Here is a 26,423-nt window from a genome sequence, read left to right as displayed (position 1 = left end):
TTGCTTTAACTCACTCTTGAGTAAGTTTGGTTGTTAATAAAAAAGGGTAGGAGTATTTCTCTGAGGAGAGCTGTTAATATGCTCCACCATATCATTTAGGATGTTTTTTTAAATTCCTATAACAGAATACCCAATCAATAATTTAAAAAAATAAGAAAATTCATTGACATACATAACAGCAAATCAGATTTCTGGTTGGGTTGATAGCAGCATAATGAAATTGCCATAAGTTCTTTCTTTGTTTCTTCTTTACAGTTCATACTGACAGCTTCATCTGAAACTAGTTCATCTTATGGTCACCGGCTCGCTATCTACCTACCTTGCTTATTCATATTCAGCTTGAAAGTCTTCTTGGGTATCACTCCCAGAACAAGAAAGAACTTATTGAAAAATCACAAATGAAACTCTTGTCCTGTTTCTTTGCTTATTAGTGCAGTAGTTATTGGCAAGGGAGGGGGCAAGTATTCTTAAACTGATCAGATTCACCCCAGAACTGTAGTCAATTCTCCAGATTGTACTGCAGCTGCTCAGTGGGGAACAGGTTGCATAGAGCCATCACAATGACTGCAACCCCAAAAGATGAACATCCCCAAATTATCCATTTTTAAATTCTACATGGTTAACTTTGAAATGCTTTTGTAACAATCTACTGGGATAGGTATTATTGATCTGAACTGAGGATATCAAGGTTGGAAGAAGTTAAATGGCTTGCCAAGTTTACACAATTAGGACATGACCAAGCAAACACTCAAATCTTTGTCTTTCGGCTTTAAAACGTTTTTTTTTCCACAGCTATTCTTAAGATAACCAGAATAAATCAAATATTTAAAATAATATTCAGGTATTATGTCAATTATAGAAATTTCTGAGAAAAATATTACTTAAATTCTTCCTGAAAGACTTTAGTAATCATTTTTTAAAATTTATTAGAAATAAGGAAGTCTAAAGAAGATGAAGTTGCCTATCCACCTCTTCTACCTTGCAACGTAGATCTACGGCAGGTCACCGTAATTTCACATGATGAGTGGAAAAGAATTCAGGACAGCCTGGACAGTATGACAAGAGAAGCAGCAGCTTTTCGTGCAGAAAGAAAAGCAAAGAAAGAAATGCATTTACGATCCCAAGAAGTGGTAAAACACTGGACTAATACATATGCAGTAAGTATTAATCTTCTAGGAGTCCACATGCACTAAAAACTTGCTCTTGTTTCTTAATATTCATTTATACTTCTTTTACAAGGATTTTATGTGTAAACTGTCATAAAATAACATTGAAACATTTTAAAAGCATTATTTAGGTATAAGTGACATACAACAAACAATTCATATTTAAAGTTTACATTTTGATAAGTTTTGATATACTTATGTGCCCCAAACCCATTGTTAAAATTAATATAATGAACACATTCATCGCCCAAAAGTTTTCTCATGTCCTTTTTTACTCCCTCTGACTTCTGTTTCTTCTTTCCATCCCTACTTATCTTATTAATGTAAATTTTATTCACCATAGTTACTTTGAGATTCATTCATATAATGTGTATATCAATTGTTTATTCATTTTTATTTTTGGACTGGGGATTGAACATAGGGTGCTTTACCACTGAATTACATCCTGAGTCCTTTTTATTTTTTATTTTGAGACAGGATCTCACTAAGTTGCTGAGACTGGCTTCAAGTTTTAAACCTCCTGCCTCAGCCTCCTAAGTTGCTGGAATTGAGGTGCATACTCTCATGCACCTGGCTGTTTATTGCCAAGTAGTATTCTATTGTATGATACATAATAATTTGTTTATCTAGTTGCTGGTTGATGGTTTGACAGCAACCAAATGTTGCTATTTGAGTTATTTCTCTCTTGGTCTCTTTCTTTCTTTCTTTATGGCTATTAAAAATAAAATTGCTGTCAACATTCATATAGAAGTCTATATGTAAATCATGCACTGTGGTGCATGCCTGTAATCCCAGTAATTTGGGAAGCTGAGGCAGGAGGATTATAGTTTAGCAATTTAGCAAGACCCAAAGCAATTTAGCCACATCCTGTCTCAAAATAATAAAAATTTTGTGGGGCTCAGCGGTAGAGTGCTTGCCTCACACGTGCGGGACCCTGGGTTTGATCCTCAGCACCACATAAAAATAAATAAGTGAAATAAAGGTATTGTGTCCAGCTACAACTAAAAAATAAATATTTTTAAAAAATAATAAAAATTTTAAAAAGGGCTAGAGATGTAGCTCAGTGGTAAAGCACCCTTGAGTTCAGTACTGGGGGAAAAAAAATACACACACACACACACACACACACACACACATAAAACATAAACTCACACATGCACACACATTTCCATTTCTCTTGAGTAAATATTTTAGCATAGAATGACTAAATCAAACAGCAGATGTATATTTAACTTTGTAAGAAACTTCCAAAATGTTATACCAATGGAGTTGTAATTTTGCATTTCCACCATTAGTGCATAAGAGCTAATGGGTGTTAAGTATCCTATTGTAGTTTAAATTTGAATTTCTCTGATTACACATGTTGTTGAATATCTTTTTTTAATATTTTTTAGTTGTAGATGGACCCAATACCTTTATTTTATTTTATTTATTTATTTTTATGTGGTGCTGAGGATAGAACCCAGTTCCTCATATGTAAGAGGCAAGCGCTGCTGCTCCTGAGACACAGTCCCAGCCCAAATATCTTTTAATTAACTTATTTTCTACCAGTACATCTATTTTGGTATAGTGTCTATTCAAATTTTTTGCCCGTCTTAAAATTAGGGTTGAATTCTTATTATTGAGTTTAGAGGGTTTAAAAATGCATCCTGTCCTTTTCTTAGATATTAAATCCTTTATTAAGTGTTTTATTTGAAAATATTTCTTCCCTGTATGTGTCTTGGCTTTTCATTTCTTTACCTTATATTATGAGGAGCAAAAAATATTTTTTTGTTTTGTTTTGAGACAGGTCTTGCTATATTGCCATGCTGGAATTGAACTTATAGGCTCATTTGATCCCTTGCCTCAGTTTCCCAAGTAGCTAGGATTATAGGTATGTGTTACCAGGCCTGGTGTGTTAGTCAGGTTTTTGCCAATGTGACCAAAATACCTGACAAGAACAACTTGGAGAAGGAAAAGTTTATTTTAGCTCACATTTCAGAGATTCAGTGTATAGTCAGTCAGCTCCATTGCTTTGGACCTAACATGAGGCAGAACATCATGGCAGAAGGGCATGGTGGAGAATAGTTGCTCAGCTAGAGCAACTACTAGAGAGAGGTAGGGATAAGGTGGAGAGAGAGAAAGAGAGAGAGAGAGATAGAGAGAGAGAGAAAAAAAAAGGACCAGGGTTAAAATATAATCCCCAAGGACATACCAACTTCCTCTAGCCATGCCCTACCCTCTCTTTAGTACCATCCAGTAATCCATTCAAATTATTAATCCATCAAATAATTTGGTTATAGCTCTCATAATGTAATAATTTTACCTCTGAACATTTCTGCATTGCTACATGAGCTTTTGGGCAGATATCTCATATCTAAACTGTAACATCTAGCTAAGAACAGAAGTTTGTTTGGTTTCTTTTGTTTGTTTGTTTTGGTACCAGGGATTGAACTCAGGGGGCACTTGCCCACTGAGCCACATCCCCAGCCCTCTTTTGTATTTTGTTTAGAGACAGGGTCTCACTGAGTTAGCACCTCGCTTTTGGTGAGGCTGGCTTTGAACTCATGAACCTCCTGCCTCAGCCTCCCTAGCCTCTGGGATTACAGGCGTGTGTTACCATGTCCAGCAGAAGTTTTTAATCTTAGTCTAGTTTATCAGTTTTTCTTGTATGAACTATTCTTTAAAAGTTTATCTAAAAAATCTTTACCTAACCTAAGATCACCAAGATTTTCTCCTAGAGTCTTAAAATTTTGTTTCACATATAGGTTTATGGGCTATTTTTAGTTAATTTTTTATATGTAGTGAAGTGTTAATTGAAATTTTTTTGCACATGAATAGCTAATTGTTACAGCATAATTTTTGAAAAAACTACTCTTTCTTCAGTGAATTGCCTTTGTAGAAAATCTAGTTGTTAGACTGGGGATGAAGAAGAAGAAGAAGAAAGAGAAGGAGGAAGGAGGAAGGAGGAAGGAGAAAGAAGGAGAAGAAAGGAAAGAAAAGAAAGAAGAAGAAGAAGAAGAAGAAGAAGAAGAAGAAGAAGAAGAAGAAGAAGAAGAAGAAGAAGAAGAAGAAGAAGAAAGAAAGAAAGAAAGAAGAAAGGAGGAGGAAGAGGAAGAAGGAGGAGGAGGAAGGAGGAGGAGGGGGGAGGGGGAGGGGGAGAAGGAGAAGGAGAAGGAGAAGGAGAAGGAACAAAAGAAAACCCAGTTCCTTCATAGGTGTAGGTGAAATTACTAGATTCAATTCTGTTGATGTATTCTTCTGTCATTACTCCAATAACACAGTCTTGATAACTGTAGATTTAATGTTAAGTCTTGAAATCAGGTAGTATCAGTCTTTCAACTTTGTGGGGTTTTTTTGTTTGTTTTGGTGGTACTGAGGATTGAACTCAAGAACTCATGCATGCTTAGCATATACTCTACCACTGAGCTACATCTCTAGATTTGTTTAGGCTATTCTAGATCTTTTACATTTCCTTATGATGTTTAGAATCTGTGTGTCAATTCCTGCAAAAAAAAAAAAGCATCTGGAAATTTGATTGGGATTGTGTTCAATTTTAGATCAGTTTGGAGAAAATTTACATTTTGACAATATTGAATCTTTCCATTTATTTGTCTTTAATTTTATATAAAACATAAAAATATTTCATAGTTTTTATCCCTAAGCATTTGTTATTTTTGATGCTATAGTAAAATGGTATTTTGAAAAATTTCAATTTGCTATTATTGTTAGCTATAGAAATATAATTATTTTTTTCTGTATTGACCTTATATCATTCAATATTGCAATTCTCACTTGTTCTAGTAAGTTTTTTTTATAACTTCTGTGAGATTTTCCACATAGACAATCATGCATCAGAAAACACAGTTTTTCTTTTTTCTTTCCAATCTGGGTACCATTTATTTCTTTTTCTTCACTTATTGCATTGGCTAGAACCACCTATACAATGTTGAACAAATAAAGTAAAAATGAATATTCTTGTCATTTTCCTAATCTTTTTAAAAAATATTTATTTTTTTAGTTGTAGTTGGATACAATACCTTAGTTTTATTATTTATTTATTTTATATGGTGCTGAGGATTGAACCCAGGGCCTTGCACACACTAGTCAAGCACTCTATTGCTGAGCACAACCTCAGCCCAGTAATTTTCCTAATGTTAAGAGGGAAAGTACTACTTTCACATAAGAATGATGCTAAGTTTAGGTCTTTTGTACATGTTTCAAGTTGAGTGGAAGAAGTTGCTTTCTGTACCTAAATTATTGAGTTTTGTTGGTTCTTTTAAAATCAGGAATAGATTTAGGGTTTTTTATTTGTTTTTTGATACTGCGGATTGATCCTAGGGTGCTTTACCACTGAGCCACATCCCCAGTCCTCTTTTTTTTTTATTGTTGAGACAGCATCTAAGTTGCTTAGGATCTCACTAAGTTGCTGAGGCTGGCCTTGAACTTGAGAATCCTCCTGCTTCAGCCTATCAAAATCACTGGCATGTGCCACTGGTACCCTGCTTGGATGTTGGATTTTTTTTTTTTTTTTTTTTTAGTGCTCTTTGGTGCTCTCTATTAAGATGATTATGTTTTTTTTTAATTTTCCAGTTTGTTAATTATGATATATTGATTTCTTTTCCTTTTTTTAGAGAGAGAAGAGAGAGATAATTTTTTTAATATTTCTTTTTCAGTTTTCGGTGGACACAACATCTTTATTTTATTTTTATGTGGTGTTAAGGATCGAACCAGCGCCCCATGCATGCCAGGCGAGTGTGTTACCGCTTGAACCATACCCCAGCCCAATATTTTCAAATCTTAAACCAAGCTTACATTCCTGGAATAAACCCCTGTTGGTCATGATGTATTTCCTTTTTATAGATTCAGTTTGTTAAAATATTGTTGGTTTTTTCTGCTATGTTCATGAAGGATGTTGGTCTATAGTTTTCATGAAATGTTTGTCTGGTTTTGTTATCAGAGTAATGCTGTTTTATGTTTAAAATGCAAGATTGCCCAGAAAGATAGAGGGCTTGAAATTATCATGACAGGTTTTCATCATCTGCCTCTTACTTGTCTTGTCTGCTTGCCTATCTTTCTCTTTAGAATTTCATAGTGTTGAGCTGGGGATGTGGCTCAAGTGGTAGCGTGCTCACCTAGCATGTGTGGGGTGCTGGGTTCGATTCTCAGCACCACATAAAAAATAAGATGGGGATATTGTGTCCACCTAAAGCTAAAAAAATAAATATTAAAAAAAATTTCATAGTGTCCTTGCTGTGCTTCTCTGTTTCTTCTAGATTCCCTTTACCTAGGAGATAACAGTAACCCAGATTAATTCCATATACATGAATGAAAACTACTTTAAAGTGGGAAGACATCCCCTGATTTCTTTTGTTATCTCATATGGGGAGAAATGTTGGGAAAAGGTTATCCCCACACACACTTTCCTATATCATTCGAGGCACAGGGAAGCACAATTGTTTTCTGTGTTCTAATAGAATTGTTAAAACTACAGGTAAGTGTAAGTTCTGTTTAGAGAATTCTCACTTTTTTAACATTGCACATTTCTTTACTTAGTTGAAATATATATTATTTATATTTGGAAAAAGACTAGATAGCTTCTGGTATGTTGCTTTAGGAATATTATTCATATTTTACTAATTTTTTTTTCTGGAGGAGAGATGAGTTAGATCATGTCTGGTATCATATATGTAACAAATGGCATTCTGAAAAAGGGAAAGGAAACTGATTAGTGGTTGCCAAAGGCTGCAGGTGTGGGGAGGAGTTGATTGTAATGGGGCATAGGGAAATTTGGGGGGAGAATTGAAATGTTCTATAAATGAGTATATACATTTGTAATATGAAATAATAAAAGGTAGTATGTACATTATAATCTAAAAGTCTTGGTTTAAAAAAACTACTACATAAATGGATAGAGTAATGCTATATACCTTTTATTTTGTTTGTATACTCAAGTAACACATTAATGCTACTTTAACACTCACTCCATGAGTGTTAAAGAAGAATAAATGAAGGTCCAGCTTACTATCAGCAAGATTTACTATAGACCCATAGCAGTTAAAACTGTGATATAAGCACAGAGATTATAATAAGTCTGATGAGACAGCCTAGAAACCCATTTTATATGTGGGAACTTGCAGATGATGGAAATGTTATTACAAATTAGAAGGGAAAGCATTCCATAACTGGTACTCAGGTAACTGACATATGGCAGCGATTAAATTATATCCCAATGGTACAGAATACAGAAAAATGAATTTTAACTAAGTTAAAGACCTAAATTTAAGCATAGGTCATAGATTCTCATTAGGAAATCAGGACAAGTAGGATTTTCTTAAGAAATAGAAAGTGTGACCAATAAAGGAGAAGAAAGACCTTGAATGACATAAGACAGTCAGTAAACTCAGAGGTGTAGAAGAACATACAAAATATGCCATTATTGGGCTGGGGATGTGGCTCAAGCGGTAGCGCGCTCGCCTGGCATGCGTGCGGCCCGGGTTCGATCCTCAGCACCACATACCAATAAAGATGTTGTGTCTGCCGAGAACTAGAAAATAAATATTAAAAATCTCTCTCTCTCTCTCTCTCTCTCTCTCTCTCTCTCTCTCTCTCTCTCTCCTCTCTCACTCTCTCTTTAAAAAAAAAAAAATGCCATTATTTTTAGTTAGTTGTGTGTGTGCGTGCATGTGGGGTATTGGTGATTTAACCCAAGCCCTCATACATGCTAGGTAAGCTCCCTATCACTGTGCTACATCCCCTTTTAAAGTTATATTTTGAGACTGGGTCTTGCTAAGTTGCCCAGGCTTGTCTTGAACTTATGATTCTCCTGCTCCAGCCTCCCCACTAGCTGGGATTATAGGTGTTCACCACCACACCCAGTTCTACTGTCAGTTTTTTAAAGAAGCAAAAGCTGTAAGATATATATTTATTATATAACCACCAAGAGAAACTTTAGAAGTACAAACACCGAAACTAGTAATAGTGGTTATCATAGACTAAGAGGAGATTGCAGCTGGAAGTTAGGTTTGAAGAAGTATTATATACTTCTAAAATAATTTTGGATTTTGAGCCATGTAAATATGTTACCTTCCTAAACAATTCAATTTAAACAATTAGCTCCAAGGCTGCGACGTTGTCTACTATGCACCAGGCCCTGGGTTCAATCCTGGCACCACAAAAAAAAAAAAGCTTCTACTGGGTGTGGTGATGCATACCTAATCTCAACTACTTAGGAGGCTGAGGTAGGAGAATTTCAAGTTTGAGGACAGCAAGTTAATGCGACCCTCTCTCAAAATAAAATTTTAAAAAGATTTGGGAATGTAACTCTGGTAGATTACTTCTCTGTCATGCCAAGGCCCTGGATTTGATTGCCCGTATCTACCCCTACCCCACCATACACACACACACACACACACACACACACACAATTGGGTCCAAAATGTAACCTTGTGATATTAGTGAAATAAGAAAATACAATAAAATCTTATGATGAAAGCTCAAATTATAATGTTAAATTTTGGTAAAATTAAATTGACAATGAAAACAAAAGATTGCTTTTGGGCTGGGGGTATAGTGCAATGGTGGAGCACTTGCCTAACATGTGTGAGGCCCTGGTTCAATTCCCAGCACTGGAATAAGATAAAAGTTTTCTTTTTTCTTTTTTTACAGGGGATGAAACAACAGAAACTTAAAGCTAAAAAGAAGCGTGATGAAGAAATTGAGGCAGAAAGAAAAATTCTTGATATAGAAGAAGAAATATACAAACAAGGAGAAAGAAAAAAGGCCATTGAACATGCAAAGCAGTATCAGTTTTACCAAACAGAAAGAATGAAACACTTTCATGTATTACTTGAGTTTTCTCTTCTTATATATACATATATATTTTAACATATGTATACAAATTAGACATTATTTTCTTAAAATACTGCATTTTTTTTTTTGTAGTCAGGACTTCTTCTCAGTAGAGTCATGAAGGAACGTGATGCCCAGATTGAATTCCAAAAGAGAAATTTAAAATCAGATAAAAAATGGGAAGAACAATTGAAACTCAACATTGAAATGGCTTTTAAAGAAGAGCAAGAAAAAGCAGAAAAAAGACACAGAGAAAGAATAGCTCTTGCCAATGATCATCTAAAACAGTATGTATACATAAATTAACTTTTTAAAAACTTTTTCTTATAATGGATATTACTTTTTTATCCCCCTGACAATGAAAGTAATAGAGGCTAAAATACTTAATAGAAAAAGTATAGAGAGGGTAGGGAGCTGGGGATGTATTAATAGAATACTTGCTTATCATCTTAGAAAGAAGCTGATTTTGATCTTCAGCACTGCAAAAAAAAATGTTAAAAGTCACTGTCACTCCTAAATTACATGTCAGTTACAATTGCTGTAGTAATGCTGCATAACAAACAATGATATATCCTAGTGCCATTCAACAATAAACATTTACTTTTCATGAATCTGTTGGTTGAGTGTGGTTGGTGGCCTAGGCTGGATTTAGCTGGGCAGCTTCTGTTTAAGCAGCAGGACTGAGTTTGCTCATTGCTGTGGGCTGTGGGGAGGATTCTGGTCTATTCCATGTCTTTTCATTTTGAGGTTGAGGATGAAGAAGCCTCCTAGGGTAAACTCATCTCATGATGTTGAGAGACTTACAAGAAAATAAGCTTGTAACAATGTGCTCAAACCTAAAGTCAAAGAATAAGGAGGGTTGGGCATGGTGGTGCATGCCTGTAATCCCAGCTACTTAGAAGACTAAGGCAGTAGGATTGCAAATTGGAGGACAACCTGGGCAATTTTGCTAGACCCTGCTCCAACATAAAATTTTAAAAAAGGACTGGGGATGTAGCTCAGTGGTAGAGCACTTGCCTAGCATGTGAGAGGCCCTGGATTCAACCCCGAGTACCACAAAAAGACAAAGAAGGTCCTTTTGGTATAACACAAGTCTAAAGCCAGTCACGTGGCCAATTTTAACAGCAGTAGAACAGAGAAGTAGACCCCCTTGGAAGTGGTGAGGGGTAATGAATCTTTTTTTTTTTTAAACCAGTAATCTAATCGAGAACAGGAAATTATTTTTATTATTTTGGCTGGAATCTTGCTATATTGACTGGGCTAGTCTTGAACATGTGGGTTCAAGTGATCCTCTCTCCTCAGTCTTCTGAGTGTTTGCAACTAGGAATGTGACATCATGTCTGAGATATTTTTTTTAAAATTATTTTTCATTTGTTAGTTTTAGGTGGACACAATATCTTTATTTTACATTTATGTGGTGCTGAGGATCGAACCCAGTGTCTCACACATGCTAGAGGAGCACTCCACCACTAAGCCACAACCCGAGCCCTGTCTTAGACATTTTTTGATGGTGGAGACATCAGGTTCATTGACATATAATTTACATTTAGTAAAATTCATCTTTTTTAAAAAATATGTAGCTTGGAGCTGGGGATATAGCTCAGTTGGTAGAGTGCTTACCTTGCATGCCCAAGGCCCTGGTTTCAATCCCCAGCACTACACAAATACACACACACACACACACACAAAGTATATAGCTACATAATCACCACCTACATCAAGATATTTTCATTAACCCAAAAAGTTTCCTTCATGACCCTTTACATAAGTTTTCTCCCCAACCCCTTGCCCATAGCCATCATTGATCTACTGATACAGATTTGTTTCTTTAAATGTATGTACTCACATTTTATAAAATGAAATTGGATTAACAATATCATTTTATTAAATGCTTTTTTCACTTACTTGTATGTATGTCATATTTCTAATTATTAATTACAGATGTCAGAGTGTTTGCATCATAAGCTCTGTTTTGATCCTCAGCAATGCAAAAGGAAAAAGAAAAGCAAACAGTCACAAATGTCTACGTGTCATTTTCAGTTATTCCTGTCCTTTGTAAAAAAAAGAAGAGAAACCTTTGGATTTGTTGTAATTTTTTTTTTATTTAGCAGTGTAAAGATCTAAGGGTTTGTACAAGTTAGAAATGGAGCCATTGGCAGAGAGAAGCAAGTAATTGACAAGTGATTCTCCTGTAGTTAAGAAATCCCTCTGGGGTTGGGGTTGTGGCTCAGTGGTAGAATGCTTGCCTAGCATGCATGAGGCACTGGGTTCGATCCTCAGCACCACATAAACGTAAAATAAAGATATTGTGTCCACCTAAAACTTAAAAATAAATTTTTTAAAAAAGAAATCTTTCTTCCTATATTGTGACTTGGAGATAAAGTTAGCAGCCTAACCTCCATCAAGCTACTTGGCAAGTACTAACATCTTCACAGGCTGTCTGCCTACCCATATCCTTGTATGTAAGCTGTGTTTGGCTACAGAATCCCCTTTTCTTGTGGTGTTAGCAATAGGTCAGAAGTTCAAGCAGGCTTGTTTTAGTTGTTTTTTTTTTTTTTTTGATGTATCTTCTGTTCCATCTAGGAAACGTTCAAGCTGGTCCCCCTGGTGAACACCTTGTAATCCTAGTGACTTGGAAAGCTGAGGCAGGAGGACTGCAAATTTGAGGTCAATGTGGGCAATTTAGTGAGATCCTGTCTCAAAATAGAAGGAGAAAAAAAGGAGGATTGGGGATGTAGATCAGGCTTCCAGAATAATTATCTCTAGAGAGAACTAACTGTAGGTTCCATAAAAACCCCTTTAATCCCTTCATACTCCCAATGTCCTAAGGACTTCTCACTAGGTTATACTTCTTAAAGGTTTTGCCTTTAAGGGTTAAGGTTTAGGGTTAGGGTTAGGGTTAGGGTTAGGGTTAGGCAAGGAGCTAAAGTCTCTGCAACAGATATGTGAAAGTGGATTTTTCCAGCTTCGATCAAGTCTTCACATGATTACAGCCCCAGCCGACATCTTGTCTGAAACTCTTTGAGAACCACCAACCTAAGTCACTCGCAGGTTCCTGACTCAAAAAATGGTATAAGACAATGAATGACCACTGTCTTAAGCCACCTCATTTTGGGGTAATTAGTTACTCATCAATCAATTACTGAAACACATTGTACAACTTCTGATACTCTTTCTGGTGTGCCTAAAGTTGAGATTTTTCTTACTTTATAAATAATTCCTAGGCTCCAGACCTGAGCAGGCTGTTCCACTGTGGGGCGTTGAACAGTGTAAGAGTCTACCTGTGACTAATAGTCTGATGGGGATAAGGCAAATAAGCAACCATGGTGACATCACCATCTCCAAATAGAGATATTTCACCATGAACCTTAAACATAATTACTAAAATAAACTTAACAGTATCTGTTGGTGCTACAATAGCTCTCATTCTTTCTATAGATAGTTAAGTCCTTCTCTTAGAAAGAGGCTCATAGGCCTTGTTTATAAAAGACTCAGATTACTATCAATACTATCAGTTTTTCAAAAGAAGGAAAAATCATCAATAGGATAGTTTGCACCACTTTTCCCTGGTAAGATCATCTAGGGAAAGGGTAGAAAGAGAAAAGAGGGCTCAAGTGATCTCATCTATCTTATAGATTTAAATGCCATCCTAAGTTTGGTTAGTCTAGACCACTTCCTTAAGCCACCCCATTGCACATGATCCTCAGTTATGTTCATGATATCTTCATGTTGATGTGGCATAGGTATTTTAAACACATGTCCAACACAGAATATGGACTCCCCACCCCTGCAGTGGATTTTCCATTGGCATCCTTATCCACCCAGTTTTTCAAACCAGAAACCTAGGAATCCACCTTGATTTCTCATTTTCCTTTATCTTGCATATCTTAATCTTGCATATATCACTAAAAGCAATTCATGTTAATTTATCCAAAACAAATCTTGAATTTACTGCTATCATTTTAGTCTAAGCCACCCTCATATAGCTCATGGATTATTGCATCAGTCTCTAAATTACGTGATGATATTCTGCTTTCTCAATCCCTTCTTTAATTATCTTCTACAGAGATCCTGTAAAAGTGAAAATTGATCTTATTATTTTCCCATATTCAACATTTCAATGACTTTCCATTCATTTAAAATAAAATGGAGAGCTGGGCATGGTACCATATGCCTGTAATCCTAGTGACCGGGAAGGTTAAGGCAGGAAGATTGTGAGTTCAAAGCCAGCCTCAGCAAAAATGAGGCACTAGCAACTCAGTAAGAGCCTGTCTCTAAATAAAAACAAAAAATAAAAACAAAATAGTACTGGGGATGTGGCTTAGTGGTTGAGTGCCCCTGAGTTCAATCCCCATTACCTCACACATGGGAGCCACACCCAAGCCACCTGCTTTATAATTTTAGTAGAAATTCAATAAATAGTTATTAGATAATTGAACAAGAGTTGTAAGGATTATAGAAATGTTTGTATGATTCTTAGGGCAACTGAAAAGATGGTGGCACTAATGACCAAAATAAGAAAAGGAGGATTGGGGTTCAGCTCAGTAGTAGAGTGCTTGCCTAGCATGCTCAAGGACCTGAGTCTGATCCCTGTTATTGAAAAGGAGAGAGAGAGAGGAAACATCAAGAAGATTAGTTTAGAAGGGGAAGATGATGAATTTGGTTTTAGACATAAAGAATGTAATGTATCTATGCAGTAGCCAGTTAATGATTCCTAGTGGGTTGTCTCTATAAGAATCAAGCTTATCAGTTGGGCATGGCACTCATCTGTAGTCCCAGTTACTTGGAAGACTGAGGCAGGAAGATCGCTTGATCCCATGATTTTCAGGCTAGCTTGGGCAACATAGTGAAATCCCAGCTCAAAAAAGAAAATTAGCCGGGTGTGGTGGTGCACACCTCAGGAGGGTGAGGCAGGAGTATTGTGAGTTCAAAGCCAGCCTCAGCAACTTAGCAAGGCCCCAAGCAACTCAGTGATACCCAGTCACTAAATAAAACACAAAAAAGGGCTGGGATTGTGGCTCAGTGGTTAAGCACCCCTGGGTTCAATCCCTGGTCCAAAAAGAAAAGAAAGAAAGAAAATTAAAACAAAAATCAAACTTGTCAGTTGAAATAACTTGTAATAGACTTTTTTATTTGTGTGTGCGCGCACGTGTGTGTGTGTGTGTGTGTGTGTGTAAAAATGCTGGGGATGAAACGCAGGTCCTCCCATATTCTAGGCAGTACTCTACTACTGAGCTACACCTTAGCCTTAGACTTAATTTTTTTTTGTTTGACTTCTAACTTTGTTATAGGTCTTACCTCTCCCTTTCACTTTAGTTTCACAACTAGACAGGCTGATAAGGCCCTCTGGTCTCACCTCCTCTTCCTTTGACACTGGTGGGAAACACGCAGAAACTTTCCCTGAGTCCCTCCTCTCATCCACATTACAGGCCCAAATCCACTCTCTGCTTTGCCCAAGCTAATCAAGACATACTTGAACCTGCCCAGCTCTCCTGGGGAGTTATCTTGTGTGAACATACTTTCTCAAATTCTCTTGGTGCATGGAGTATCATCAGTCTTGACATTTGAACCAAATTTGGAGTAGAGGTCCCTCCTGCTTTTATAGGAGAACTATAAGAGATCTGTATCTGCTCAAGAATCATATCTGGCCAGGTGTGGTATCACATGCCTGTAATCCTAGAGGCTCAAGAGGCTGAGGCAAGAGGATTTAGAGTTCAAAGCTAGCCTCAGCAATTTAATGGGTCCTAAACAACTCAGTGAGACCCTGACTCTAAATAAAATACAAAAAAGGACTGAGGATGTGGCTCAGTAGTTAAGTACCCCTGGGTTCAAAATACAGATTTAGGACCCTCAGAATGTGAGTCAGGGATAGCAAAGTGCTTTCACGATTCCTTGATAGAGACTGTCCATTGCATAGGGATGTTAAGAAACAGGACTCAACAGGAAGGAGTTATGTGTTATTTATCAGCATCTGCTGTGGGCATGAGAGTGGCATGTAAATATATGAGTATTGAGTATTCCTTGGCTGGAGGATCTCATGTTTCCTCTCACACACTAACTCTGCATTAAGCCAAATTAAATAATTAAGTGGTCTATCCAAACTACCAAACTAATATAAAGTATTTATTTATAAGTAATTAAAATTTTAATATTATAAATTATTATGAAAGTGATTGGTAATATATTACCTTTTAATAGACATGTTTTTGTTCTAATTTATTCCCAGAATAAGTATTTTTTTTTTACCTAAACAATGAATTATCCAATGGATACCTAGTTGTCATGTTAATGATTCCCAGATTTGCTAAGATGTCTAGTAGCATTTTTTTAATATCTTGTTTTCCCTTAAAGAAGCACTTTTGAAACTTCAAAAATGTAGACATAAAATATTAAATAGTATTAACAAAACAAATAAGCAAATAAATATTTGAAATTTTATTTTTTCAGGCAGTCTTAAATCTGGTTCAGCTATGGCCAACAGTGACCTTTTTCTTAGTCCCCCCTAAAGAGAATGAGTCTGACTTTACAGATACCTACTCTGTTCAGATGAGTCAATGACAAATATCCTGTCCTGGATTTACTGGCTCACTTAACCACATAGGACAGTGTGGCACAGGGGAAAGGGATTTTCCTCTCCCTAAAGCTGAGTGAAAGGACTCTAGGAAAAATGTTGGTCTGATTCAGTACAAATGGAAGGAAAGTTTATTCCTCAGTTGTTTGTGTGTTTGCATTGTTGATTTACCTTGTGCCTACCTGTTCAGGAAGAAAAATAATGATAGAGGTGGCAGAAAGAATGTCAGTAGAACAGGCTGTACACCTATTGACTGGCCAACAAGGATGCATGAGCTTTCCGTGGGCAGGTAGACATCTTGGGCATGAGCAGACTTTCCAGGGTGCAGAATTGGCTGCCAGATGAGGGGCCTCTGGCATACAGAATATGCTATAAACAACTGGTGGTGAGAGCTCCTGGTAGTGATGGTGATGGATTTGGGAGGTGAGTTGAAGAGGTGGAGCTGGAGATCAATCTCCTAGAGCAGCAACCCACACATAATCTCAGAGAGTCAGCCAGCCATTGGAGGCTTACCAATTGTAGATATTAGTATCTAGTCAGTGTTGGCTACAAAAAGAGTGACAACGAAAGTAGCTAGTTGGATAAAGAGAGTTTTGTTTCTCTCCTTCCATCAAACCCCCCATCACTTGTGATTCAGTGGTTGATCACCCCTGGGTTCAATCCCCAGTACCAAAAACAAGCAAACAAAAAAAAACCTTATCACCTAAGGGGCTCAACCTGTAGCTTATGCAGCATCAACTTGTAGTGAAATTGAGAAGCACTAGAAATTATGAACTTTTCTGTAAATTAAGATTACCATTCCCCTTTACTGTCATTCAGTTAACTGGTTCTTTCTAAAGAAAAGGAATACTTGAATCTGGTATAGACCATATTTAGGTTAGGAGTGAAACAACTTTTGAAGAAAGGAAAATATTGGCAATTCTGGACTGTTTAGATTTGTTTTAGTCATTACTTATCATTATTTTTCCCAAAGAAATTCACAGATTCATTCTTATAGCTTCAAATCATCCCAGGTTAGAATCTTATTCATTTCTTTAAGATATAACCTATTTTTATGATTTATACTCAGTTATACTTATGTTTTTGCTTAAGAATAAAGGAACATGAAGAGGAAGAAGAAAGAAGGAAAAAACTTGAAGAAAAAGATGCCGAGGAGATACAGCGTCAGAATTTATTATATGAAATAGAAATGAAAAAAAAAGCAAAAAAGAAAAAAGACGATATTGAAGAAAACAGGAGACTGTTTTTTGTAAGTTGAAAATGCAAATGTTAAAAGATACAGAGAGAGTCAAATGCCTAACTTTTAATATATCAAAAAATAATAATGGAGTAGAAAACAAGTTGCTATTAAGTTGTATTTCTAAGCAAATGCATGCTTTTGGGGTGCTATATTTCCTATGACTTCATGTGTATGTTCTCTCATGCCTGAAGAAAGGGAATGAGATATTTTAAAATGATTTCTTATCCTTAAAATGAAAGTTGTGAGGAATAAATGAGGTGTTTTATGTTTGATATCTTCTATGCTATTGATATGTGCTAAGTAAATGGTAACATGTGCTAAGTAAATGTTGTAATTTGATAATTTTCTATATTTTTTTAAAATTAGTTTTCATTCTTATCACTTAAAAGAAGAGTAGCAGTTCTTTGCTACATCTCTTCTGATTCCTGGAGGCTAACATTTCAGGTTCTTTTAGCTGTTTCTTCTTATCAGTTTTAGACATTTTCTCCCTGATAGTTAAGGATTTAGCTCTTTACTGCCCTTTCTCCTTTGTACCCTCTAAGTAATTGTTGTAATTATACTTAAGTCATTATTATGAATTTATAAATATTTTTCTATGCTGAGCCAACTAACATTTTGATTATATTTCTTTGATTATAGAAATGTTTCTTTTTCTATGGTTAATATATATTTGTCTTTGTTTTCATTTGCTTTTATGACTCAATTTCTTTGACCTTTTTGAAATCAATTTTGATGACCCCAATTCTTCCATGTGTTCAATAAGTTCTGCCTAGTGCATACTGATACTGTTTTTTTTAATATTTATTTTTTTATAGTTGTAGGTGGACACAATAATTTTATTTTCTTTCTTTCTTTCTTTTTATGTGGTGCTGAGGATTAAACCCAAGGCCCTGCATGTGTGAGGCAAGCACTCTACCACTGAGCCATAACCCCAGCTCCCCCCAATACTGGTTTTTAAATGTTTAATTAAGTAATAATTTATCTAGATGTGTTTTTGTTGTTATTGTTTGTTTGTTTGTTTTTTGAGCTTGCCCATCTAGAGTTCTCCATCTTTCCCTACCTTCTGGACTGACTGCTTGCTAGGCCTGTTGTACCGTTGCCATTCTAGGACTTCTCTGTGCCTCTTTCTGAAGCCATACCTCCTATTTTCTGAGTCTAATGTCTTCCTTTTTTTTCGTTTACCCCCAATCTTGATGAAATATATCTTTGAGTAGTTTCCTAAGAAAGGATGCATATGAGGTAAATTTTTTAAATTATCTGAATAAAAAGCTCTAAACCTTCTATTGTGGTTTCGTTTTTTGTTGCTGTTAGTATGTATTTGTTTTAGCAGTACTGTGAATCAAATTCAGGAGTTTGGGGCTGGGGATGTGGCTCAAGCGGTAGCGCGCTCGCCTGGCATGCGTGCGGCCCGGGTTCAATCCTCAGCACCACATACAAACAAAGATGTTGTGTCCGCCAAAAACTAAGAAATAAATATTAAAAAAAAAAAAGTAACAGCTATCAAATAAAAGAGTGCTTAAGAGTGCTTGGCACATAGAAAATCTGGAATTTTAAATATGTGGGAAGATGAAATGTTGTATTTAACAATTTTTACCTAAAAACAGTTTCTATCTATAGATTATACTAACCTGTCTATATACCCAGGCTGTTGTGTTCAAAGGCACCTATTTTTGTGATGGTGAACTCAGATTAGGATTTTGGAATGTATGCTGAAATGAGCAGTATATTAGTCAGCTTTTCATTACTGTTAAAAAAATATATGATATAAAGAACTTAAAGGAGGAAATTTTTATTTTGTATTACAAGTTTCAGAGGTTTCAGGCCTGGAACTGGGAAGGAGAGGGAGAGAGAGAGAGAGAGAGAGACAGACAGACTAGGGATAAGATAAACCAGACAAACCATAAACCCTTCCAGGGCATGTCCCTAGTGAGCCACCTCCTCCAACTACCTCTGGGAATCCATTCAATTATCAATGGATTAATCCATTGATATTAATGCACTGATGAATCCTTCAGGATTCACTGATTGCCTACATGCCCCACCTCTGCACACATGAGACTTTGGGGGATCAAAACCAGAACAGATTTTATTTTTTGCTTAAAAAATAGTAACCTATTTTAAAATTGTCTGTTAGAACATATGTCTGTATTTTCATAAATAAAATCTGGACAAGAAACTAGTAACAGTAATTGAGTCTGGAAGGGAGATTAGGAAAGGCAGATAGTGAATGAAGTATAAAGACACCATTGTCTGAAATATTTAACAAATTTTAACCATGTAACAATATGAAGTATTCAAAAGCTGCATGAAAATTATATATATTTAATTTTTTTCTTCGACTATATAGTTATTTTTAATCATATATTTAGAAGAAATGAGATATTTGAAAAGAAACATACAAAGGCATTAAGAAGACATATAAAAACCACTCATCATCTCATATCCCAGAAAGAACTACTATGGACATTTAACTCATTTTTTCTAGTCATAGATACATGATAAACTTGTACTTGTTTGTATTTGTGAAATTGAAATATACTATATCATATATCTTGCATTTTCTCTCTACTTACTAATTATTTGTATCTTCTCATAACATTGAGATTGTAATTTATTTAACCATTTTTTCTGTTATTGAATATTTAGAGGTTATTTCCAAATTTTGCTATTCTAAGTAACTTTGAAATGAAGTTCATGGTACATAAACCTGTGTTCGTATTTCTGATAATTTCTTGGGATAAATTTCCAGGAGAGAATTGACTGGATCATAAGTTGTGACCATTTGACAAGTACTTGTTAGATATTGAGATATTGAAAGGTCTTTTTGTGATAGAATAACATATACTTATTTCCCCAAGGAGCATATGCATGATAAAAATATCATCAAAGCTGTAATACAACAGCAGGAGGAAGAGGAAGAAGAAAAGAGTAGAAAATTTATCAAAGCAAAAAAGCGTCTTGAACAAATTAGGAAAGAAAAAGAAGCTGAAACACATAGGTAGGATTTTGAAATAATTTGTATAATCTATAAAGTGCTGTATGCAACTGTCTCACAATAAATTTGAAGTTATAATGTGAAAGTAGTCTTTAGAAATAAAAGTCTCATTTTATATATGACTAGGGCATTTAGTGACATGAGGTACCCTTGGAATTATTCAGGGACATCTTTCTGATAGATGGTTGAAAATACTGGTCTGAGGGGGCAGGGGATGAGCTGGAGCAGGCTCTGTGTCTCTGGGATTACAGGCATGCCACCTCACTAGCTGACTCACAGTTTTAGAGTTTTCAGTCCATGGTTGGTTGGCCCTGTTCTTTTTGAGCCTATCTATGATGAGTCAATGTGCTGATGCATAGAATAGTGTGTGGTACATAGCAAGCAATCAATAATAAAAGTACTTAAAATATTATTTTGAAATCCTAACTGAAACATCTCCCTTTCACAAAGGCTTCCTTTTATCTCCTGTCTGTATTGCTTTCTAGAATTCTCAGGGCATGTATCACCCTTTGCCTATGTAGTTATTTGCATAAATGTCTTTACTTTATACTTTCTTTGGGACATAGGCTGTGCTCTTTTCATTATTTATCACACATTGCTTTGCAAATTCTCTCAATAACTTAGTAAATTTGTCACAACTGATTTTTGCCCAGTTATTTTTCCCTCTGTTCCTTTAACAAAATATGTCTATTGTTTATGATTTACTAGACACATATGTGGTCTTGGACTAAAGAGAGAATTCTTCCAGTCTCCGGCCTTAGGAATATCATAGTTATATAAAGGGAGAGAAACATAGAAGCACATCAAGTCAATGAAGTGCTATCAGTAAATTCCAGACATAGTATAGTGAGAGGATGGATTTATTCAGATTTTGATAAGCTTTATTAGTTATTTCCTAGGTCTTATTTTTAAAAATACCTTTTATAGCCTTCAATGTTAGAGTAAGCAGGGAAGTCTAATCAACTATTTAAAAATATTTTCCAGGGGCTGGGGTTGTGGCTCAGCGGTAGAGCGCTCGCCTCCCACGTGCGAGACCCTGGGTTCGATCCTCAGCACCACATACAAAAATAAACAAGTGAAATAAAGGTGTTGTGTCCAACTACAACTAAAAAATAAATATAAAAGAAAGAATTTCCAATGTGGCAAGTTTTTTAACACCCCCTTTTTTTCTACATATACACATGCATACATACAACCATATTATACATATTACCATCTTTGGATTTTTAGAATGTAATTATAAAAATTAATTTCGGGGTTGGGGTTATGGCTCAGAGGTAGAGCGCTTGCCTAGCATGTGTTAGCCACTGGGTTCGATTAAAAAAATAATTTCTACTTGAAATGATCAATGTATAAAGGGAGCAATGGGTCTCCTCTTAAGTTTTATAGAAGACTAAAATATTTCAGACTCATTAAATTACATTGGCTTCATTACAAATATTCATAAAGATTTGAAAAATATGTTTTTTTATAGGTTGTTGGAGGAACAAAGAGAACGAATAAATAACTCCCTGAGTAAACTAATTAAAGAGAAACTTGACAATGAAGATTTGACTATTTCTAGAGATACTGCAGAAATTGATGCTGAATGGGAGAAAAGAGAAAGAGAAAGAAATGAAAAAAACCAAGTGGACTTAAAAGCGATTGCTGAACATAGAGCCCTTGTGGTAAACAATTAAATTAGGACTAATAAAAGTAGATACATTAAGACTTTTCCACTGTGTGGTTTCCACTCCCTTTGCTTCTCTGATCCCAAACTAGCAGAGATGTGAAAAACAGTGTTTAAGTTATCTTTCTATATTCTTGAATTCAGTGTTTGCTTTCTAACAATGACATAATTATAAATAAGACATTTATAGATACAAAGTAATAAACTGTTCAGAACCATCTTAACATGCAAAGATTATTATTTATTTAACATACAGAAGTATGAAAACATTTAGATGCTTTTAAGAAAAAACAAGTAAAAATTACCCAGTTACATTTGCATATTTCTTTTAAAGAAAAGTGACCACATGGGAGTCAGTCCAGGTGCATCCAACTTTGTGCTGCTGCATGACTCCCAGCTTTCTACTTGGAACTTTCTAATTCCATCCCTTTTCAGACAGGACTCCTTGCTAAAATAGTTTTTTTTTTTCTTTTACCTTTAAACATCTAGATGAAAAACAAAGAGGAAGAAGAAAGACAAAGGAAAATAGAATCTAAAAAACAATTGCTGGCTTTTATGAAAGCAGATCAGATTTTTCGTGAGCATGAAAAGGAGAAAAAGCGCAAAGTTGATAAAGAACGCAGAGAAGTTCAAGATGCTAACATTCAACAAATAGTAATTATTCCTAAATGTTTCCATTTATTTTAGCAATAAATATGTAATACAGAATTCATGCTGGCTTTCTATTGCTCAAGCAATTTCTTTTGTTGGGTAAGAACAAATTGTCATTATGGTTATGACACAATAAGCTGTATAAAGAAATATGAGGTTTGTTTCTATTTTTATCTGCACTGGCATTCCTACAAGAGATTTTTCTTTTACACATATCTTCATCCTTCTTTAGTGTCTTTTTTACTTTAGTAAATATTAAAGAAGATACAAATGCATGTGACAGGGGCTGGGAATGTGGCTCAGGCGGTAGCACGCTCGTCTGGCATGCGTGAGGCCCAGGTTCGATCCTCAGCACCACCTACCAACAAAGATGTTGTGTCCGCCGAGAACTAAAAAATAAATATTAAAAATTCTCTTTCTCTCTCTCTCTCTCCTCTCTCTCTCTCTCTCTCTCTCTCTCTCTCTCTCCTCTCTCACTCTCTCTTTAAAAAAAAAAAAAACAAATGCATGTGACAGGCTATACTGCTAATCTTTGGTTTACTTTTTTCCCTTCTTGACTATTCCAGAGACCATGTTGATTGGGATCTCGTGGGTTTCAGTTTTGAGGTGAGGGGGTGATATAGAGATTTTAAAAGACAGATAGAGGATCTGGCATCAAATCATTTGTGACCAAAACCTGCTTTCCAAAGTGGTAATACCATTTTCCTTTCTTACCAGCAATGTATAGAAGCACAAGCTGCTTTACAAACTTACCTTTGTCACCCTGTGTTTTGTTCATTGCCCTAATGTCGTGCTAACTTATGGTTTTACTTTGCATTTCCCTAATGACTGAAGAGAATGAGCATCTTTTCATATCCTTTTTAGCCATTCATGTGACTTCTTTTGTGTAATGTATACTCAAACCTGTTCTCAATTATTTAATTGAGATAGTTCCTTATTGTTGAGTTTAAAAATTTTTATTGGGTTCAAATATTCATAACATAATACTTACCATTTTAACCATTTTTAGGGGTGTAATTTAGGGGCATTAAGTACGTTCACTTTGACCATCATTACTATCTCTAGAGCTATTTTTTTTCAAACCATGCCAAAACTTGATTCACATTTATTAATTTTATGAGGCATAATAATTTCTAATGGTACAAGAAACTGAAAATATTCAACATTGCCATGGAATTAAAGAATATTCTAGTTGTGACAGCAACTGACTTAATAAGTCAATTCTAGCAATAATTGAGTTTCTGTGCTTTATTTTTATTTTTATAATTTATTTATTTGTTCTATTCAGTTATACATGACAGGAGAATGTTCTTCAGTTCATTATACATAAATGGAGCACATTTTGACTTTTCTGGTTGTACCCAAAGTAGGGTCACACCATTCATGAAATCATACATGTACCTAGGGTAATGATGTCTGTTTCATTTCACCATATTTCCTACCCCCATAACCCCTTCCTTCCCTCCCCTTTGCCCCATCTAAAGTTCCTTCACTCATCCCATACCCGCCCCCATTATGGATTAGCATCCACTTATCAGAGAAAACATTTGGCCTTTGGTTTTTGGGAATTGGCTTCACTTAGCATGATATTCTCTGACTCCATCCATTTTCCTGCAAATGCCACAATTTTACTCTCTTTTATTGCTGAGTAATACTCCATTGTGTAAATATACCACAGTTTCTTTATCCATTCATCTATTGAAGGGCATCTAGGTTGGTTCTACAGTTTGGCTACTGTGAATTATGCTGCTATGAACATTGATGTGGCTGTATTACTGTAGTATGCTGCTTTTAAGTCCTTTGGGTATAGACTAAATAGTGGGATAGCTGGGTCAAAAGGTGGTTCCATTCCAAGTTTTCTAAGGGATCTCCATATTGCTTTCCAGATTGGCTACACCAATTTACAGTCCTACCAGCAATGTATGAGTTTGCCTCTTCCCCTACATCCTTGCCAACACTTATTATTGTTTGTATTTTTGATAACTGCAATTCTGACTGGAGTGAGATGAAATCTTAGAGTAGTTTTGGTTTGCATTTCTTTAATTACAAGAGATGTTGAACATTTTTTCATATATTTGTTGATCATATGTATTTCGTCTTCTGAGAAGTGTCTGTTCAGCTCCTTAGCCCATTTATTGATTGGGTTGTTTGATTTTTTGGTGTTAAGTTTTTTGAGTCTTTATATATCCTGGATATTAGTGTGCTATCTGATGTGTTTGTGGCAAAAATTTGCTCCCCAAATGTAGGCTCTGTTCAGCTCACTGATTGTTTCTTTTGTTGAAAAGAAGCTTTTTAGTATGAATCCATTCCATTTATTGATTCTTGATTTTAATTTTTGCACTTTAGGAGTCTTGAAGATTTGGGCCTACTTTTTCTCCTATTAGGTCTCTGGTCTAATTCCTAGGTTCATAATCCATTTTGAGTTGATTTTTCTGTATAGTGAGAAATAGGGGTTTAGCTTAATTTTGCTGCATATGGATTTCCAGTTTTCCTAGCACCATTTATTGAAGAGGCTATCTTTTCTCCAATGCATATTTTTGGCACCTTTGTCTAGTATGAGATAACTTTGTTTATATGGGCTTGTCTCTGCATCTTCTATTCTGTACCATTGGTTACATGTCTATTTTGGTGCCAATACCATGCCATTTTTATTACTATAGCTTTGTAGTACAGTTTAAGGTCTGATACTGTAATGCCTCCTGCTTCACTCTTCTTGCTAAGTATTGCTTTGGCTATTCTGGGTCTCTTATTTTTCCAAGTGAATTTCATGATTGCTTTTTCTATATCTAGAAAAATGAGAAATTATACCCCATTTGATTCAAATGTATGAATTGTCAAGATCATTGTACTGTCATGTGTAACTAATTAAAAAAATTGAATGACATTGGGATATTAATTGGAATTGTATTGAATCTGTATAGTGCTTTGGATAGTATGGCCGTTTTGATGATATTAATTTTGCCAATCCAGGAGCATGGGAGATCTTTCCATCTTCTAAGGTCTTCTTGAATTTCTTTCTTTGGTGTTCTATAATTTTCATTGTAGAGATCTTTCACCTCTTTTGCTAAATTTATTACCAAGTATTTTAGTTTTTTTTTTTTAGGCTATTGTGAATGGGGTAGTTTTTCTAATTTATTTTTCAGAGGATTCATCACTGATGTATAGAAATGCATTTGATTTGTGGGTATTGATTTTATGTCCTGATACTTTGCTGAATCCATTAATTAATTCTAGAAGTTTTCTGGTGGAGTTTTTTGGAACCTCTAAGTATAGAATCATATCATCAGCAAATAATGATAGTTTGAATTCTTCTTTTCCTATTTGTATCCATTTAATTTATCTGTCTAATTGCTCTGACTAGAGTTTCAAGGACTTTGTTGAATAGAAGTGGTGAAAGAGGGTATCCCTGTCTTGTTCTGGTTTTTAGTGGGAATGCTTCTATTTTTTCTCGATTTAGAATGGTGTTGGCCTAGGGTTTAGCATAGATAGCTTTTACAATGTTGAGGTGTATTCCTACTTTATCTAGTTTTTCTAGTGTTTTGAACATGAAAGGGTGCTGTATTTTGTCAAATGCTTTCTTTGCATCTATTGATATAATCATATGATTCTTATCTTTTAAAAAAATATTTTCTTAGTTGTCAATGGACTTTATTTATTTATATGCAGTGCTGAGAATCGAACCCAGTGCCTCACACATGCTAGGCAAGTGCTCTACCACTGATCTACATCCCTAGCCCATGATTCTTATCTTTAAGCCTATTGATAATGATGAATTAATTATGTTTATTGATTTCCATATGTTGAACCAACCTTGCATCCCTGGAAGGATCCCCACTTGATCATGGTACACAATTTTTTAATATGTTTTTATATGCAATTTGCCATAATTTTATTGAGAATTATTGCATCTATGTTTATCAGGGATATTGGTCTTAAATTTTCTTTACTTGATGTGTCCCTGTCTGGTTTTTGGTATTGGGATGATAGTAGCCACATAGAATGAGTTTGGAAGGGTTCCTTCATTTTCTATTTCATGGAATAATTTGAGGAGTATTGGTATTAATTCTTCATTGTAGGTTTTGTAGAACTCAACTATGAATCTGACTGGTCCCAGGCTTTTCTTGTTTAGTAGGCTTTTGATGATGTCTTCTACTTCCTTGCTTGAAATTGATCTCTTTAAATTGTGTATGTCCTCCTCGTTCAGTTTGGGTAGATCATATGTCTCTAGAAATTTGTCAGTGTCTTTGAGGTTTTCTATTTTACTGGAGTATAAATTTTCAGAATAGTTTCTAATTGTCTTC

At 35.4% G+C, this 26,423-nt stretch overlaps 1 protein-coding gene across 1 annotated transcript in view; it reads left to right on the top strand.

Moving 5' to 3' along the window:
* The window catches only part of Cfap210 (cilia and flagella associated protein 210), a 39,248-nt gene that overhangs the window by 5,102 nt on the left and 7,723 nt on the right, over positions 1 to 26,423 (top strand). Inside the window, exons 2-8 of the mRNA XM_026389537.2 lie at positions 931 to 1,157; positions 8,814 to 8,987; positions 9,090 to 9,283; positions 16,660 to 16,816; positions 19,666 to 19,805; positions 21,277 to 21,469; positions 21,961 to 22,125. Coding sequence (XP_026245322.1) covers positions 931 to 1,157; positions 8,814 to 8,987; positions 9,090 to 9,283; positions 16,660 to 16,816; positions 19,666 to 19,805; positions 21,277 to 21,469; positions 21,961 to 22,125 — 1,250 coding nt within the window. The remainder of the gene's footprint in view (positions 1 to 930; positions 1,158 to 8,813; positions 8,988 to 9,089; positions 9,284 to 16,659; positions 16,817 to 19,665; positions 19,806 to 21,276; positions 21,470 to 21,960; positions 22,126 to 26,423) is intronic.

The sequence above is a fragment of the Urocitellus parryii genome, chromosome 1 (genome assembly GCF_045843805.1).
Source record: "Urocitellus parryii isolate mUroPar1 chromosome 1, mUroPar1.hap1, whole genome shotgun sequence".
Lineage (NCBI taxonomy): Eukaryota > Metazoa > Chordata > Mammalia > Rodentia > Sciuridae > Urocitellus > Urocitellus parryii.
Note: the sequence above shows the minus strand (reverse complement) of the source record. Positions and strands in the feature narration are given on the sequence as shown.